The sequence below is a fragment of the Mustela erminea genome, chromosome 2 (genome assembly GCF_009829155.1).
Source record: "Mustela erminea isolate mMusErm1 chromosome 2, mMusErm1.Pri, whole genome shotgun sequence".
Classification (NCBI taxonomy): domain Eukaryota; kingdom Metazoa; phylum Chordata; class Mammalia; order Carnivora; family Mustelidae; genus Mustela; species Mustela erminea.
This window is the reverse complement of record NC_045615.1, coordinates 78,751,303-78,769,162: the sequence shown is the minus strand read 5'-3', so window position 1 is coordinate 78,769,162 and position 17,860 is coordinate 78,751,303. Positions and strand designations below refer to the sequence as shown.

At 37.5% G+C, this 17,860-nt stretch overlaps 1 protein-coding gene across 4 annotated transcripts in view; it reads right to left on the bottom strand.

Annotated features, from left to right (window-relative positions):
• The window catches only part of SPATA5 (spermatogenesis associated 5), a 337,462-nt gene that overhangs the window by 180,233 nt on the left and 139,369 nt on the right, over positions 1–17,860 (bottom strand). The window contains exons 15-16 of one of the 4 annotated variants that reach the window (XR_004283282.1): positions 11,105–11,257; positions 1,259–3,067 (exon numbers count right to left, since the gene is read on the bottom strand). The exons of 2 other annotated variants lie outside the window; for them this stretch is intronic. Coding sequence is in view for 1 of the 2 variants with exons in the window: in XM_032333338.1 (XP_032189229.1) it covers positions 3,044–3,067 (24 nt within the window). In the remaining variant the exon portion in view is untranslated. Of the gene's footprint in view, positions 1–1,258; positions 3,068–11,104; positions 11,258–17,860 lie in introns of those variants that run through there. One more of the 4 variants, XM_032333338.1, reaches the window with a different exon arrangement.

The following is a 17,860-nucleotide window of genomic DNA, read 5'->3' as shown; positions in this document are numbered from 1 at the left end:
TCTTTGGGTATGAAAGGAATCTTCCATATGAAGTATGTGGTTGGGTCTTGCTTTTTTTAATCATTCCATCACCGTATGTCTTTTGATTGGAGTGTTTAGTCCATTTACATTCAAAGTAATTACTGATAGGTATATACTTATTGCCGTTTTGTCACTTGTTTAGTGGTTATTTTGTGATTCTTCTCTCTTCCTTCTCTTGCTCTTTTCTCTCACTATTAGTTTGTTTTCTTTAGTGATATACTTGGATTCCTTTCTCCTTGTTTTTTTTCCTTTCTCTTTGGTTCTTGATTTTTGGTTAATCATTTGATTTTGGTTAATCATTCAGTTTATACATAATCATTCAGTTTGTATATAAGGTCATTTGTATATAAATCATTTGGTTTGTATATGAGATCTGCATATGGCACTCTATATTAAGTTGATGGTCCCTTAAGTTTGAACCCATTCTTTATTCCTCTCCCCATCACATTTTAGGTATATGATGTCATACTTTACTTCTTTCTATTTTTGAGTCCTGTCACTGATTTTTATAGATATACTTATTTTTACTGCTTTTGTGCTTCCCACTTTTCTTCTACTTACTGTCTTTCCTTTCCACTCAAAGAATTCTCTTTAACATTTCTTGTAAGGTTGGTTTAACAAATTCCTTAATTTTTTGTTTGTCTGGGAAACTCATAAGCACTCCTAATTTGAATGATAGCCTTGCTAGATAGTGTATTCTTGGTTGCAGGTTTTTTTCTTTCCAGCATTTAAAATAGATCATGATACTCCCTTCTGGTCTGCAAAGTTTTTGCTGCAAAATCAGCTGACAACCTTTGGGGTTTCCATTGTATGTTACTATTTTCTTTTGCTGCTTTTAAAATTCTCTTTATCACCACTTTTTGCCATATTAATTACTATATGTCTTGGTGTGGACTTCCTTGGGTTGAATTTGTTGGGGGGTCACTGTGCCTCCTTGATCTGAATTTGTTTACTTTCCTAGATACAGCTATTAGTTCTTCAAATAAATTCTCTGCCCTCCCCCCGCCTTCTCTCTCTTCTTCTTCTGAGATCATTGTACTGTGAATGTTACTACACTTGACGGTGTTGCTGAGTTCCCTAAGCCTATTTTCATTTCCTATTTTTTCTTCCCCTGCTTAGCTTGATTGCTCTCCATTACTTTGTTTTTCAGGTTGCTGATACATTCTTCTGTCTCCTCTAGTCTACTAGTCCATCTAATATATTTTTAATTTCAGTTATTGGGTTCATCTCTGACTGGTTTTTTTTTTGTTTGTTTCCTGTCTCAGGTCCTCCACTTTTTTTAGCAAGTCCTATAAATACCTCTGTGATCATTACTTTCAGTCCTCTATCAAGCATATTTATCTCTGTGTCACTTACTTCTGTGGCTGTGATTTTCTCCTGTCCTTTCATTTGGAACATATTGATCCATGTTCTCATTTTTCTTAACTGCGTCTATTTCTATGTATTAGGAAAGTCAGCTACATCTCTTGCTCTTGAAGTGGCCTTATGAAGAAGAGGTCCTGTAGTGCTCTGCAGAGCAGTGTCCCCAGTTCACCAGAACATGGTGCCTCAGGGGTATCTCCTATGTGTCTTGTGTGCCCTGCTACTGTGGTTGACCCATTTTTTTCCTTTAGTCCAGTTGTCTACAATGGCACTCTTTGTCTGTTGTGGGCAGTGTTTCTTTGTCGTGCTGCAGATCAGCTGGTCTGGAGATGCCTTGGCCTTGAGTTGAGTCAGATCAGGCATTTGTCAGAAATGCAGTAGCAATGAACTTCAGGGCACTTTCCCTCTTTTGTCCCCTGAGAAGTTTTCGTTGGTGGGCAGGGCTTGCAGTCAGACTGGCTGTCTGCTCCCAGCCTGCTCCTAGGGCCACCCGCTCCTAGGGTGTGTGTGTGACTAACTTTCCCTCTTCCTGGGGCAAGAGTCATTTTGAAGTGGTGCTGGTCCTTTGGGGCTGCATACACACTGCCAGGTTTATGGCATAGCTTTGGACAGGCTCTAGCCAAAAGAGTATTGGGAAGGGTGAATCCACAGAAGCTAGCAGGACAGGCAGGTGTTAGCACAGTTTGCACTGATCTGCTGTGGGAAGAGACCTTGTGCTGGGGACACATGAGAGGAGGTGTGTCCACAGGGGAATGTATGGGTAGAGCACACTGTTTTCAAGTTAGGTAGAGAGTGTCAACACAGTGCCATGTTCTCAAGCTGAGGGTAGGCAAGGGGAAAATCCTCTATTCCTGGAGATGCCCCCATAGGTCCCTGTACTTCCAGCACATGCTCTGAGAATAGTAAACAAATTTCCCTCCCCTATACCGCATGTGATTTTCAAACTACTGCATCTATGCTATATCTCCAGGGTGATGTCTGCCATGCTGTCTCTTTAAGGGCAGGGACTATTTCCTCTAGCCCTCCAAGCTCTCCCAGAGCTAAGTCTGCTGATTTTTTAAGTTCAGATTTAAAGTCTGCTTCATTGTAAGAACTTGTGAAATTTCCTGCGTGGGCTCCCTGGTGTGAGTCTGCTTATCTCCCCTTTTTGTGCCTGTGACACCACTCCTTCCCAGGGACCATCCTGTGGGTCATAACTGGGTCTCCAACCTTCCTTCCCTCCTTAACATGGCATCTTCTCTACATAGCTGTGGAGAATCTGTTCGGCCAGTCTTTGGGTCATTTTCTGGGTTATTCACACTGATGTGAGAGTTACCTAGTTGTATCTGTGGGACATGGTAAAATTACACTCTTCCCCCACAGTTGTATCTGTGAGACATGGTAAGCTTAGACTCCTCCCCCACAGTTGTGGGGACATGGGGAGCTTAGACTCCCCAGACTCCACAAAAACTGTTTTAACAGTGAAGGCAATAAGAGAACTCTCAAGAAACAATAAGAAAATACAAATTTATAGAGGCACACTAATGAAAAATCTCTAGCTCTAAAGCAGTCATTTGTCTTGAGTATCTGAGAATTCCTTGTGGTCTAGGAATTTAGTTGTAATGTGTTCCATGCACCTGTAAAGGTAAAATCATCATCATCATCATCGTTGTTGTCATCATCAAGGGCTGGCCTTGGAAGATAGCTGAATCAGAAAGAGAATAAAGGACAGGGATTTTAAGGAGGGATACCTTTAGTAGTCATCTGAATTAAACCCAGTCTACAGAGGAAACTAAAGGGATATGCCAACATGGCCTTTGCTCTTAGTGAAAGAGCAAGAGAGGGGAAGAATAAAGCTACTCCCCATAGGAAATATAACCATGGCAGGAGGGGCAAGATGGTGAAATAGGAGACCCTGTTTCAACTGGTCCCCTGAATTGAGCTAAATATTCACCAGAACACTCTCAACACCCATGAAACCAGCCTGAAATGTACGATTGTACACTTCTGGATCTCTACAGGGGCAGAAGATCATCAGTGGAGAGGTACAGAGGAGTGGGAGTGCTGGAATGATATCAGATGATAAACAGAAGGGGAAGGGAGCCACCAGAAGCAATCCTTTGAAAAGTAATACCCCAATATGAAAGTGCCCTATGCCTGGTGGCCAGCATTAGCATGGAGTCAGGTTAAAAGTACTCAAAAAGAACAAAGGGTCTTAAGGGGCAATTTGGTGGGATGAGGTGGCCATAAGCACGGACCTAAACCCACAGTCCCAGGGTGGTCACAGCCGGTGCCCAACTGTACCTGAGAGAGGCTGGCAGGGGCTCGTCTTTGGTCCCTGGGCCTGCAGACTTCCACAACCTGTGTAGCTAAGAGATTTGAGCCCACCCCACATGGGTGTGGGCATGGCCTCCAGACAGCTGCTCCCCAACAGCAGACACTGGGATCGGGCTCACCCAGGCCAGTATCGCTAGTGGTTTTAGTGGCATGGGGATGCAGAGACAAGTGAGGACCTCCGGCGACCACTGGGACAGTGGCTGGGGGTGTGCACCACCTGTGGGAGGTTGGAGTGTTCAGCAGAGTTTGCAGAGGGGGAGTCTGTGTGTTCTGGACCACCCAGAGGGGAGCACACTAACACTTCTCTCTCAGGCAGAGGTCTGGGTACAGACAGTTTACTTTGCTCTGACCCTCCAAAAAGGTACGAAAAGCCACCACAGAACAAAAGCCTGAGAAAAGGGTTTCCACAGAGCCCAGCCCCTTAATAGGGGGGCAGGGCAACTCAGCCCAAGCAAGACTGACTGAAAAACAATGCAGCAGGCCCCACCCCCAGAAGACAAGCCAAAAGAACAAGAGGATAACAACCATAGGGTCCTCATAAAACTGTAAAACCCCACATCAGGGGAAAACAATACATTAAGTTCCTGGCATTGCCCCCAAACCTGTATATTTCATAGATACAACTTTTTTTTTTTTAATTTCGTCTCATGATCCTTGTTCTTTTATTTTTTAACCTACTTACCATTACAACTAGATGTTTAATACAACATATTCCATAATAAATTTTTTAAAAAGATTTTATTTATTTATTTAACAGAGAGAGAGATCACAAGTAGGCAGAGAGGCAGGCAGAGAGAGAGGTGGAAGCAGGCTCCCCGCTGAGCAGAGAGCCCGATGCAGGGCTTGATCCCAGGGCCCTGAGATCATGACCTGAGCCAAAGGCAGAGGCTTAACTCACTGAGCCACCCAGGTGCCCCAAAACAGCCCTTTTTTTTTTTTTTTAAAGATTTTATTTATCTGACAGACAAAGAGGCAGGCAGAGAGGGGGGATGCAGGCTCCCCACTGAGCAGAGAGCCCAATGGGGGGCTTGATCCCAGGACCCTGAGATCATGACCTGAGCCAAAGACAGAGGCTTTACCCACTGAGCCACTCAGGCGCCCTTCCATAATAACTTTTTAACTTAAACTTTTTTCATATATATACCTGTTTCTTTTTTTAAATACATATATAGCTATAAGCTTCAAGGTAGTCCTTTTTCCCTAATTCAATACTACCCTTATATATAAACCAGTTTTAATTTCCCTGTATCTCTGGAAAGTTGAGTCTTTTAACAAAGACAATAAGATACACCCAGGAAGAAATGAAATAACCTTCCTTGCCCACATCAAGGGTTTATAAGCACCTTCCCATCTTATTCTTCTGTCAGTGTTTCTGTGTATTTTTTTTTTTTGTACTATATAAATCTTATTCTTGTTTTTTCTTTTACTTTGGTTGGTCCTTTGTTTTTATACATTATAAATTGTATTTTCTTCTCTTTTTTCTTTTTGGTAGTAACTTCTGATTGCTCCAAAACTTTTCAGAGTGCACTTTGCCTGGATCATGGTTGATATATTCAGCTATATATTCCCTCAACCACCCCTCACCAAAATGACTAGAAGGAGTAACATCTAACAGAGAAAAAATTCAGAGACTGTGACCTCTGCCACAGAACTTTTGGATATGGACCTAAGCAATATGTCGGGAATAGAATTCAGAGTAACAATTATCCAGGCAATGGCTCGGTTGGAGAAGACCATTAGCAGTAACATAGAATCTCTAAGGGAGGAAGCAAGAGCTGATCTGGCAGAACTAAAAAATGTGATCGATGAGATCCAATCTAATCTAAATACTCTAACAGCTAGGGTAAACAAGGCAGAAGATCAAATTAGTGATCTAGAAAACAAACTGATAGAAAAGAAAGATCAGGAAGAGCCCTGGAACAAACAGCTTACAAGCCATAAAAACAGAATTAGGGAAATAAATAAGGCCATGTAATGTTCCAGTGTCAGAATTAATGGGATCCCTGATGGGGTGGGGGGGGGAATCTAGAAGATATAGTTGAACAAATTCTAGATGAAAATTTCCCTAATCTGGGGAATGGAACAAGTGTTCATGTCCTAGCAGCAGAAAGGACACCCCCCAAGATCAACAAGGGTAGAAAGACCTCCAGGCATGTGATTGTGAAATTCATGAGTCATAAATTCAGAAAAACTGTCTTAAGGGCAGCTAGGGGGAAGAGATTACTTACATGCAGAGGGAGGACCATCAGAATAATGTCAGACCTGTCCACAGAAATCTGGCAAGCCACAAAGGGCTGGCAAGACATATTCAGGGCACTAAATGAGAAGAACATGCAGCCAAGAATACTTTATCCACAAGGCTGACATTCAGAATGGATGAAGAGATAAAGAGTTTCTAAGACCGGCAAGGTTTAAAAGATTATGTGACCACCAAGCTGGCCTTCAAGAAATATTAAGAGGGGTTCTATAAAAGAAGAAAGAACCAAGAGTGACATAGAACAGAAATTTACAGAGACAATCTATAGAAACAATGACTTCACAGGCAACATGATGTCAATAAAAACTTATCTTTCAATAACCACTCTCAATGTGAACGACCAAAATATTCTCATAAAATGGCACAGGGTTGCAGACTGAATAAAATGACAGGACTCATACATATGCTGTCTAGAAGAGAGGTATTTTGAACCTAAAGATAAATCCAGACTCAAAGTGAAGGGATGGAGAACTATCTTCCATGCCAACGGGCCTCAAAAGAAAGCTGGGGTAGCGATTCTCAGATCAGAAAAATTAGATTTTAAAATTAGATTTTAAAGGACTGTAGTCAGAGATACAGAAGGACACTATATCATTCTTAAAGAGTCTATCCACCAAGAAGATCTAACAATTATAAATATTTGTGCTCCCAATACAGGAGCTGTCAACTACATAAGCCAACTGTTAATCAAAATAAAGAGTCATATTGATAAGAATACATTAGTTGTAGGGGATCGTAACATGCCACTCTCAGCAACAGACATATCATCTAAGCAGAAAATCAACAAAGAAACAAGAGCTTTGAATGACACATTGGACCAGATGGACCTCATAGATATATACAGAACATTCCACCCTAAAACAAGAGAATACTCATTTTTCTTGAGCACACATGGAACTTTCTCCAGAACAGACAACATACTGGGTCACAAATCAGGACTCAGCTGATACCAAAAGATTGAGATTATTCCTTGCATATTCTCAGACCACAGTGCTTTGAAACTGGAACTCAATCACAAGGAAAAGTCTGGAAGAAATTCAAACACTTAAAAGCTAAAAACCACCCTGTTCAAGAAGGTTTGGATCAACCAGGAAATCAAAGACCTTAAACAATTCATGGAAACCAATGAGAATGAAGACACATTGGTCCTAAACCTATGGGATACAACAAAGGCAATCCTAAGGGGGAAATACATAGCCACCCAAGCTTCAATCAAAAACATTAAAAAATCCTGAATACACCAACTCTCTTTACACCTTAAAAAACTGGAAAATCAACAATAATTTTAAGGTAACCCCAAGCACAAGAAGGGAAATAATTAAATTAAAGCAGAGATCAAGGGGTTAGAAACTAGAACAGTAGAACACATCAATGAAACTAGAAACTGGTTCTTTGAAAGAATTAATAAGATTGATAAACCACTGGCCAAACTAATCCAAAAGAAAAGAGAGAGGACTCAAATTAATAAAATTATGAAAGAAAAGGGAGAGATCACAACTAACACTTAAGTCTTAAGTCTCTCTCTCCCTCTGCCCCTCCCCCATGCTCTCTCTCTAAAAATAAATCTTAAAACCAAACTTCTTCTAAAGTTTCTTTCATTGAAATACTGAATTGAGAGTGCATGTAGTTTTAATTATGCTGCCTTAATATAATGTATACTGTGTCATTGAAGATAAGAACCAGAAATGACCTTAGAGACAATCTAGCATGCTATGTCTGGAAGAGTGGAATACCTACAATAACCTGAAATGTTTTCAGATGATACATGGATACTACATTAAATAAGTAACTTTAAAATTTTATTCCCCTTTTAATTTTCCAATATCCACAGGCTCATTTTTTTGAGTTATCCAAATTCATGTTATTTTTTATCTGCATTATTCAAACTCACTTTATTAACATTTGGTATATTATTAGTTTTATAGGTAAAGTTCAGTGATTCCTGGGTATATAAAACCCAGTGCTCATTACACTGGGTATTATGCCCTCCTTAATGCCCATCACCCTGTTACCCACAAACAACCCTCAGTTTGTTTCCTGTGGTAAAGAGTCTCTTATGGTTTGTCTCCCTCTCTGATTATGCCTTGTTTTATTTTTTCCCTCCCTTCTTCTAATGTGTCTCTGTTTTGTTTAAGTTCCACATATGATTGAAACCATCTGACAATTTTCTTTCTCTGATTGACTTATTTCACTTAACAAAATACCCTCTAGAGTTCCATCCACATTGTTGCAAATGGCAAAACTTCATTTTTGATATTGAGTAATATTCTATTATATATACTAAATTTCTTTTTAAGAGATTATTTCAAATTCACATTAAAATTTTTTTTTAACATTTTATTTATTTATTTGACAAAGAGAGAGAGAGAGATCACAAGTAGGCAGAGAGGCAGGCAGAGAGAGAGGGGGAAGCAGGCTCCCTGCCAGAGCAGAGAGCCTGATGCGGGGCTCTATGCCAGGACCCTGAGATCATGACCTGAGCCCAAAGGCATAGGCCCAACCGGCGCCCCTCACATTAAAGTTTTAAGAAAAGCCAACAGTACAAAGAACCTCTACATAACCTTTACTTGAATTCAGCTATTATTAACATTTTACCCTTTCTGCCTTATTTTTTTTTTTTTTTTTTTTTTTGGTGTATGTGAGGGACACATAACACTTGCTAATCTTGTTTTGCTCAGAGCCCTCTGTAAAGATCACACAACTTTCATTTAATAGCACTGTTTTGTTTTATTGCATTTACTTTTTACTGTTGTTTTTATTTATGGTGAGCAGTCCTTTTAGGGAGATATAAATTATCCTTATTTATTAAATTTATCTAAGTGCTTAAAATACTAATTGAAGAAAAATATAAAGTAAAGAGTAGTAAAGTGGTATATGAATATGGCAAATTCATGGTGATGCATGGGGAAAAAGAAAATTTAGAAAACATTCAACTAGTCCTAGTATCTTTTTGAAAAAATAAGCTGCTGGCTGGGCAAGAGTATAATATAAAGATGTCTAGCCCAGTCTGGCACTTATCCTAAGTAAATAAATTAGAACCTGGAATTAAGGCTTCCTTTAGGCCACCGCCCTTTCAATTTCTTTATGGAAGAAGTACTGTAGAAGTCTTAATTTTTCAACACATGATTGTACCTGTCATGGCAGGCTAACTATCACTGGCCGATAAGATTACCTCTGCTATAGCCCCACTTCCTCCTCCTCACAAACCTTTGCTCTCTCGTTCTGGGTGCAAAGCAAAAGTCAGTTGAGCCTGTTCCCACACTACCTCTTCCTTGCCTGTCTTCTGTTCAATAAGTTTTACTGAGCACTTAATATGGCCAGGAGATTAATAAGCACAATGATAATATCAGTGAAGAAAAATAATTAAGAAACCATGATTGAAAAATTCTAGCTTAACAATCATTTAATATTAAAATAATGCGATGTAAATAAATATTGTATAAACCAATAAAATATGACTGTTAACAAGTACATGACTATTTCTGTAAAAACCAAGGCAAATCCTTAGGAAAATTCGATCAAGGTAAATAACTAAAATAACTATTTTGGTATAAGCAGAACATCTGTAAAAGAACTCAGAGTGCCCTAAGTTCTCACTACATTAGAGTCAAACACTGAAATCAATACAGTGACGTTTAGATAAGGGATATCATACAACTTCAATCAGTGGATTATTCTCAAAGAAAGTCATTTGCCCTGAAACAAATGAATAACAAATTAATGCATATTTAAATGTCTATATTAAGGAAAAAGATCAAACTTTACCTAAAATATTTTAAAAATTCCTCTTTTGATTTTTTTTTCAATTAACTATTAGTTACCAACCAGTAGTTACCTGGAAATAACCAACCTGGAAATCTTGACACATTAAAAATTACCAGTGAAACATGGGGCCCCTGGGTGGCTCAGTGGGTTGAGGCCTCTACTTCAGCTCAGGTCATGATCCCAGGGTCCTGGGATCGAGCCCCACATTGGGCTCTCTGCTCGGCAGGGAGCCTGCTCCCCCCAACCCTCTGCCTGACTCTACCTACTTGTGATCTTTGTCCGTCAAATAAATAAATAAAATCTTTAAAAAAAAAAATTACTGGTAAAACAGCAAAATGGTAGAACCACTGTAGAAGGAAATAAGGCAACATCTACCAAAATTACAAAAGCATTTACCCTTTAACACAGTATTCCCACTTTATGACAAACCCACACAACTACAAAATAACATTTGGACAAGGTTGTTAGTAATGGCAAAAGACTGGCAACAGTCCAAGAGTCCATTGATAGGGGACTATTTGTATGTAGTTCTGTGCTTATGCTGCCTACAAGAGGATGAAGAAAATACCCATGTACTGAGAACGATCTCCAAGATATGGTGCTAAGTGAAAAAAAGCAAAGCATTTGATGCATATGCATAGTTTCCTACATCTTAGATTTTTGGGGAATATGGGTATTGGAAACAATAAATAAATATACATATTTGCTTGTATTAAAAACAACATTAGAAGAATAAAGAGACTAATAAAAAATGAGGTGAGGGGGAGGGAGACAAGAACGGGATACAGAAGTGAGAGTAAGGTATCACTATGTATATCTCTCTGCAGATTTGATTTTTACATCATTTAATATAGATTACCTATTCAAAATATCATGTAAACAAAATATTATTTAGAAATAAAAAATAATAACTAAAAGAATATACAGAATAACAACAAATTCATTCCTTTGTTTTCTGTTAGCAGAACAACTTATTTTTATACATTAGTCTCTAATCAATAAACTTTGCATTTTTCACCTCTAGCTGAGATACAATTTCTTCTCTGAATTTTTTCTACACTAATATAACTGTGGTTGGTTTCTTTATTTAAAAAACAAAACAAAACAAAAACCCAAGAGGACTTTTGTTGGTAATAGAATGTAGTTTTTCTATCTGTCTCCAGCAAAGAGAAAACTTCTTAAACACGTAAACAAAGGTAAAATGATTGGCTATGATTTTTCACTTCAAGCTGCATTTTTTCACCCTCTCCTTTACAAAAAGTATGACTTTTTCCATTCAGTTCATTAATGGGGTGTGTGTGGGTGGTGTGGCAGATAACATGATTATTTAAAACATAAGATCAACTGCAATTTTAATAGAGTGTGTTTAAGAATATCACTTACATCTAGTCCCCAATGTCTGTTTTTGTTTTAGCATGATGGATGGAATATTATTAAATCTCTTTAGAAGATATATGTTCCATGAGGTTCCATGAACCTCACTGGTTGTTATGGGCATCCCCTGGATCCCAGTTCAGGTTCCCAAATCCTTAATCTCTAGAAGGCAATGTAAACAAACACTTTTTGTCAGTCTCTAATTTTCCTACCACCACTAAGTTACTAGGTATGTTTGTGTTTATACATGCGGCCTTACATATACTTCTTTCTACTGTAGATTATTTTGATTGAGTAGACAATATAAAAATGAATGGAAACACTATCATACTCCACTTGAGAAATGAACAAGGGCATGCCTATTCCTTACATTGAGGCCCAGCAATTGGTTAAAGATTGGACAATTTTTTAAATTCATCTAAAAAAAAAAAAACCCAAAACTTTAGTGTCAATACAAACTACCAAATAGAAATTAATAAACACCCATCTGATAAGCTTAAAACACCACCTGACTTTCTGAATGTGTTAACTGAAGCTTAGCAAATAAATTACCAACAGTCACATCTAAGAAATGAATTCAGAGCTTCATGATACTGAATATTTTACCAAAATAATTAATTTTACATATTGTGATTACTTTATTATTAAATGATTTAATTCACCAATACAGAAATAATTCTATATAACCCTATCTCCTACAAAGTAGAATTTTCATTCAATATTTAGGAAGGTTAAAAATATATATAAAGTTTCCCATGTCCTTCTATGATGAAATAGCACTGTTTTCCATTTCTTTGTATCATGAGATCAGCATATTGTCTCCATGAGCATTTTTCAAAGAATGTTTTGTTTACCATGTTCATAAATCCCCAAGTCAATGTCTAAATCCTCTTTTTTCTCTTATTGTAACCCAAACAAATAAACTCCCTATAAAACATTGTAAACATCAGTGGGGATATTCATTTGGAAGAACTCCCATCAAGATAAAAAATCCATGCTTCAGAGCACAGTTTCTCAACTTCAACACTACTGACTTTGGTGCTGGATAATACTTTGGTGCCCGAGGTCTCCTGTACATTATATAAGGCGTTCAGCAGCACCTGTGACCTCTACCTACTGGAGGCCAATATCACCAATCCATTTGCCTCAACCAAAAATGACTTTTGATACTGCCAAGTGGCAGGGGATGGGGTGGGGAGAAAAATCATCAGGTTGAAAACTATAGAAGGCTATAAAATCCTTACTAGCAGAAATCTTTAAGAATAGATAGTCACCTTCCTGGTTAGTTCAGACATTCACTGCTTAATGAAGAAGCTGGTTCTAACTGGTTTTGTTTGGTTTACACAATTCTGAGATGTTTTTGTTGTTGTTCTTTGTTTCTATTATCCTACCTTTCTGAACATTCATGCAAAATCAAAATTCTTATAAACTTTATTTTTTAAAAATATCCTCAAAAATAACTTGAATTAGCAGTACACCCATCACTGTAAGTATTCAAATCAGGCCCAGAGTTGGGGGTTGTGAGGAGTTATATATAGAAACTAAAACTAAAATCCAGGTGATTAGCAATTTAATTATGATATACCTATCTGATTTATCAGCTCATCACTCTCCCCAAAGGCTGAACTGGTGAGGATTTTGCAAACTATTAAAAACTGTTTATAACCAGATTTTTTTTTTTTTTTTTAAACTGCACATGAGGCTGCAGTATACTAAAGGCTATCACTAATGCAGAGGGAAGTTTTAATCCCTGTGGAGATTGTCTGGGTAAGTGAGCAAAGACTCTAGCTGACAGCACAGATAATACAATTCAGTTCCAGGCCAAAGCACTGTATTTGTTTTTGTTGTTTTTCTCCTATCCTATCAGCAGCCTGTCTCCATGGATTTGTCTGGGAAAATGATAAATAGTAAAGCAAGCAACCTTCTCCGTGCATCTAAATCATCTTCCTAGCAAAGACCACAAGCAAAGCTTTAGAAGGACCATCTTCTAAAATGTGCACTTATACATATAATAAGTTACTCAAAACCAATGAATATAATGTAATGAAATGCACAAAAAGATAAGTAAAATTAACAATCATCAGATATTTACAAATATGTGAAAGAGAAAATATAAACATGTAAATGACTCCCCATTAGTTTCTAGTAACTGAATTCAGGCAGGGATGCAGTCCCCTTTTGAGTTCATATGAGAGTGTTTCACATTGGTGTTCTTGTTATCGGACAGTAATAATATAGTTCTTGATTTCAAGATGCGATTTTTTTTTGATAGTCTATGTATCTGTATCATTTAAGAAAATTACAGTTTCTTTTCTGTCAGAAAGAACAGTGATATAGATTCCTTTTGTTTGAATGGTTGGCTAAAGATACAAAATGCGGAGGATAGAAACTTAAATAGAGAATAGTGACGTTTTTAGTTCTTTTTTATCTGCTTCCCAGGCATTAATAATTTTTCATTTGTTTCCAGTGTTTTAAAGGTACTTCTAAAGTGTCCTTAGGGCAAAGAAGCTCTATTTAGATTTTTCCTATGTGCTTTATTTTCTTGATATTTTTATTTTGCAGGACGAATTTGCCATTTACTTTTTTTTTTTTTCAAAGATTTCCTCCATTTACCTGACAGACAGAGGTCACAAGTAGGCAGAGAGGCAAGCAGAGAGAGAGGAAGGGAAGCAGACTCCCTGCTGATCAGAGAGCCAGACGTGGGGCTCGATCCCAGGACCCTGGAATCATGACCCGGGCCGAAGGCAGAGGCCTTAACCCACTGAGCCACCCAGGTGCCCCTGCCATTTACTTTTGATGAAGTTAATAAATGTAGAGTAACTTTAGATTCTCTTTCGTGGATTTAGAGGACAATTTGAATGCTACATTTCAAAAGGTTTGTATGTAAATGGTGGTCAAATCTGGTCAAATTTTAATCTTGATGAACTAAGGAATGCATAAACAAAAATTAACAGTTTAGCTCATTGTGTTTTTATCTCCTTATTTATCTTTAGGAGGACAATATAGCTTCTTTTTGACAATTACAGATAATAGCTAAAAACCAACATTAAGATACCTAAAAAAAAAGAAAAAGAAAAAGATTTTGTTTATTTATTTACTTATTTGAGAGAGAGAGACAGTGCATGCACCTGAGCAGGATGAGGAGCAGAGAGAGAGAGGGGAGGAGGGGGAGAAGGGGAGGGGGGTCAGAGAGAGAGAGAGAGAGAGAGAATTTCAAGCAGATTCCACGCTGAATGTAGAACCAATGTAGGGTTCAATTCTAAGTCCCTGAGTTCATGACTTGAGCTGAAATCAAGAACCAGATGTTTAACCAACTGAGCTACCTAAGCACCCTTAAGATACCTTTTAATTTAATGTTTTCAAAACCAAGGAGAAGGATCTTCCATTCCAAGGCAGGCTCCAAATAATTTAGTAGTCCAGAGCCCCAAATAAATTCATTCATTCATTCATTCATTCATCTATATATTCATCAACACATAAACTTACAGCAATCTTTGGTATTAAGGAACAGTATTCATAAGATCCTTATATTATAATGATTACAATAAAAACATTTACATCATATTTAAATATGTATAAAACATCTTCACCATATAATTGACATTTTACTCTTTTCTGACCTTATAATGTACTATAAAAGGGGAAAAGTTAAATTTGTGATAGGTAGGAATGGGAAACAGCCATAGGGAGTCATTTGAAAGTCAAAGAATTAAATACACTGCTTCAAGTTAAAATTTCTCAGCTTTTCAAGACTAGTGCTCTTTTTCTTAAGTCACCACAAGATTTTAATGTATAACCTTTATCAGAAATGCTTCTTCCATCACTGCCCTGTGGCTTCTCAGTCACTTCCACCAAATAGCTTAATGAGTCCTTTTCATTGTCTTATTAAAAGTAAAATTTGAAGAACATCCACAAATTCGGCTATGCTAAACAGACAATATAAAATTCTATACTCAATCAGAATACAAGTGTTCATAGGTCATATACTCTCAAATCATGGTGAACACAATACATTATTTCTTAATAGTTTAAAAAAGGAAAACATCAATGAAGCGAAGTATTCATTTTTAGAACTACACATCTGAATTTAGAAGAACTAGAAGAGAATCTTATATTAAGGGCTGCAGAATGAAATCATCTCAATTTCCTGGCTAACATGGCATGCTAATATTGATTAATGACATGAAAAAATAGACTACAGTGATAAAAGTACCAAAGAACATCTCAGTCCCTTCATCAATTAATTTATGTAGTGAAGATATTCTTTGGGGGAACCTGGGTGGCTCAGTTGGTTAAGCATCTGCCTTCAGCTCAGGTCATGATCCCAGGGTCCTGAAATCGAGCTCTGTATCGGGCTCCCTGCTCCGTGGGGAGTCTGCTTCTCCCTCTTCCCTCAGCCCCACCCCATGTTCACGCTTTGCAATAAATAAATTCCTTTAAAAAAAAAAAAAAAAGATGTTCTTTGAGTAAGTCCTTTATGTATAAAACTCTTATTTAAAAACTTTTGAGTCATTAAATATTGTAAACAAAAATCAACTTTAAAAATCATGTTGGTAATTATATGTATGTACATACATGGCTATATAAGGCCTAATAAATATTATGAGAAAAGTAAAATAATATATGTCAGCTTAAAAGCGGACAACAATTATTTTTAAAGATTTTATTTATCTTATTTGACAGAAAAAGAGGGCACAAGCAGGTGGAGCAGCAAGCAGAGTGAGAGGGAGAAGCAGGCTCCCTGCTTAGCAGAGAGCCCACTTCAAGGCTTGATCCCAGGACCCTGGGATCATGACTGGGCTGAAGACAGATGCTTAAACAGCTGAGCCCCTGAGGCACCTCTGGACAGCAGTGGTTTCAACTTTAAAAATGACAAAGAGATATTTGTCCCCTCCATGTACTATTCTCTGTACTTAAAATTTTATGTACTTAAAATTTTAAATTATGCAATGTAGTACAAATATTGTTAAAATGTCCACACAACCCAAAGCAATATACAAATTTAATGCAATTCTTATGAAACTAGCCAACAGCATTTTTCACAGAACCAGAACAAAAAATCTTAAAATTCATATGGAGCCACATTAGACCCCAAGTAGCCAAAGCCATTTTAAAAAAGTAAAAACTGGAAGTGTCACAATCCTGGATTTAAAGATAAACTGCAAAGGTGTAGTAATCAAAACAGAATGGTACTACCACAGAAACAGACACATAGATCGATGGAACAGAACAGAGAGCCCAGAATAAGCCCATGATTACATGGCCAGTTGACTTTCAACAAAGGAGGCAAGAATATGCAATGGGGAAAAGATGGTCTCTTCAACAAATGGTATTGGGAAAACTGGACAGCCACATGCAAAAGGATGAAACTGAACCACTTCCTTACACCATACACAAAAATAAACTCAAAAGGGATGAAGGATCTAAACGTGAGACCTCAAATCCTAGAACTCCTAGAAGAGAACACAGGCAGTGATTTTTCTGACACTGTCATAGCAACATTTTTCTAGACATGTCTCCTGAAGCAAGGAAAACAAAAGCAAAAATAAACTTACGGGACTACATCAAAATAAAAAGCTTCTGCACAGCAAAGGAAATAATCAACAAAACTAAAGACAGCCGACTGAATGGGACAAGATATTTGCAAATGACATATTCAGTAATGGGCTTGTATCCAAAATACATGAAGAAGTTATACAATGCAACACTCAAAACACAAATAATCCAATTAAAATGGGCAGAAGACATGAATAGACATTTCTGCAAAGAAGACATCCAGGTGGCCAATGGACACATGAAAAGAGGCTCAACATCATTAATCATCAGTCATTTGAAATATAAATCAAAACCACAATGAGGTATCACCTCACACCTGTCAGAATGGCTAAAATTAAAAAACAAACAAACAAACAAACAAACAAAATAACAGAAGAAACCACAAGTGTTGGAGAAGATGTGAGGAAAAAGGAACCCTCTTGCACTCTTGGTGGGAATGCAAGCTGGTACAGCTACTGAGGAAAACAGTATAGAGGTTCCTCAAAAAATTAAAAATAGAATTACTTATGATCCAGTAATCCCACTACAGGGTATGTGCCCAAAGAACACAAAGACACTGATTCAAAAAGATACAGGCACTCCTATGCATACTGCACCATTATTTATAGTAGCCGAATTACAAAGTGTCCCATTGATTGATGAAGGGATAAAGAAACTCACACACACACACACACACACACACACACACACAGACACACACGAATATTATTCAGCCCTAAAAAAGAATGAAATCTTGCCATTTGCAACAACATGGATGGCTATACGGGCTATAATGCTAAGTGAAGTAAGTCAGAGAAAAACAAACACCATATGATCTTACTATATGGGGAATTTAAGAAACAAAACAAATGAACAACAAAGAGACAAACCAAAAAAAAAAAAAAGACTGTTTTTTTTTTTCTTTTAAAATTCCTTCAAGCTTTTTAAAATAAATTTATCTATTGAGCTTACATACATATTTATTGAGTAAAGTGATGTTAAAGACAAAGCAATTACTTTTAGTAACCTGTTATTGTTTGCAAGACCTAAGACAAAATGATTACTTTTTTTTTAACTTATTTTTTTTTTAATTTTTTTTTTTTTATAAACATGTATTTTTATCCCCAGGGGTACAGGTCTGTGAATCGCCAGGTTTACACACTTCACAGCACTCACCAAAGCACATACCCTCCCCAATGTCCATAACCCCACCCCCCCCGACCCCCTCCC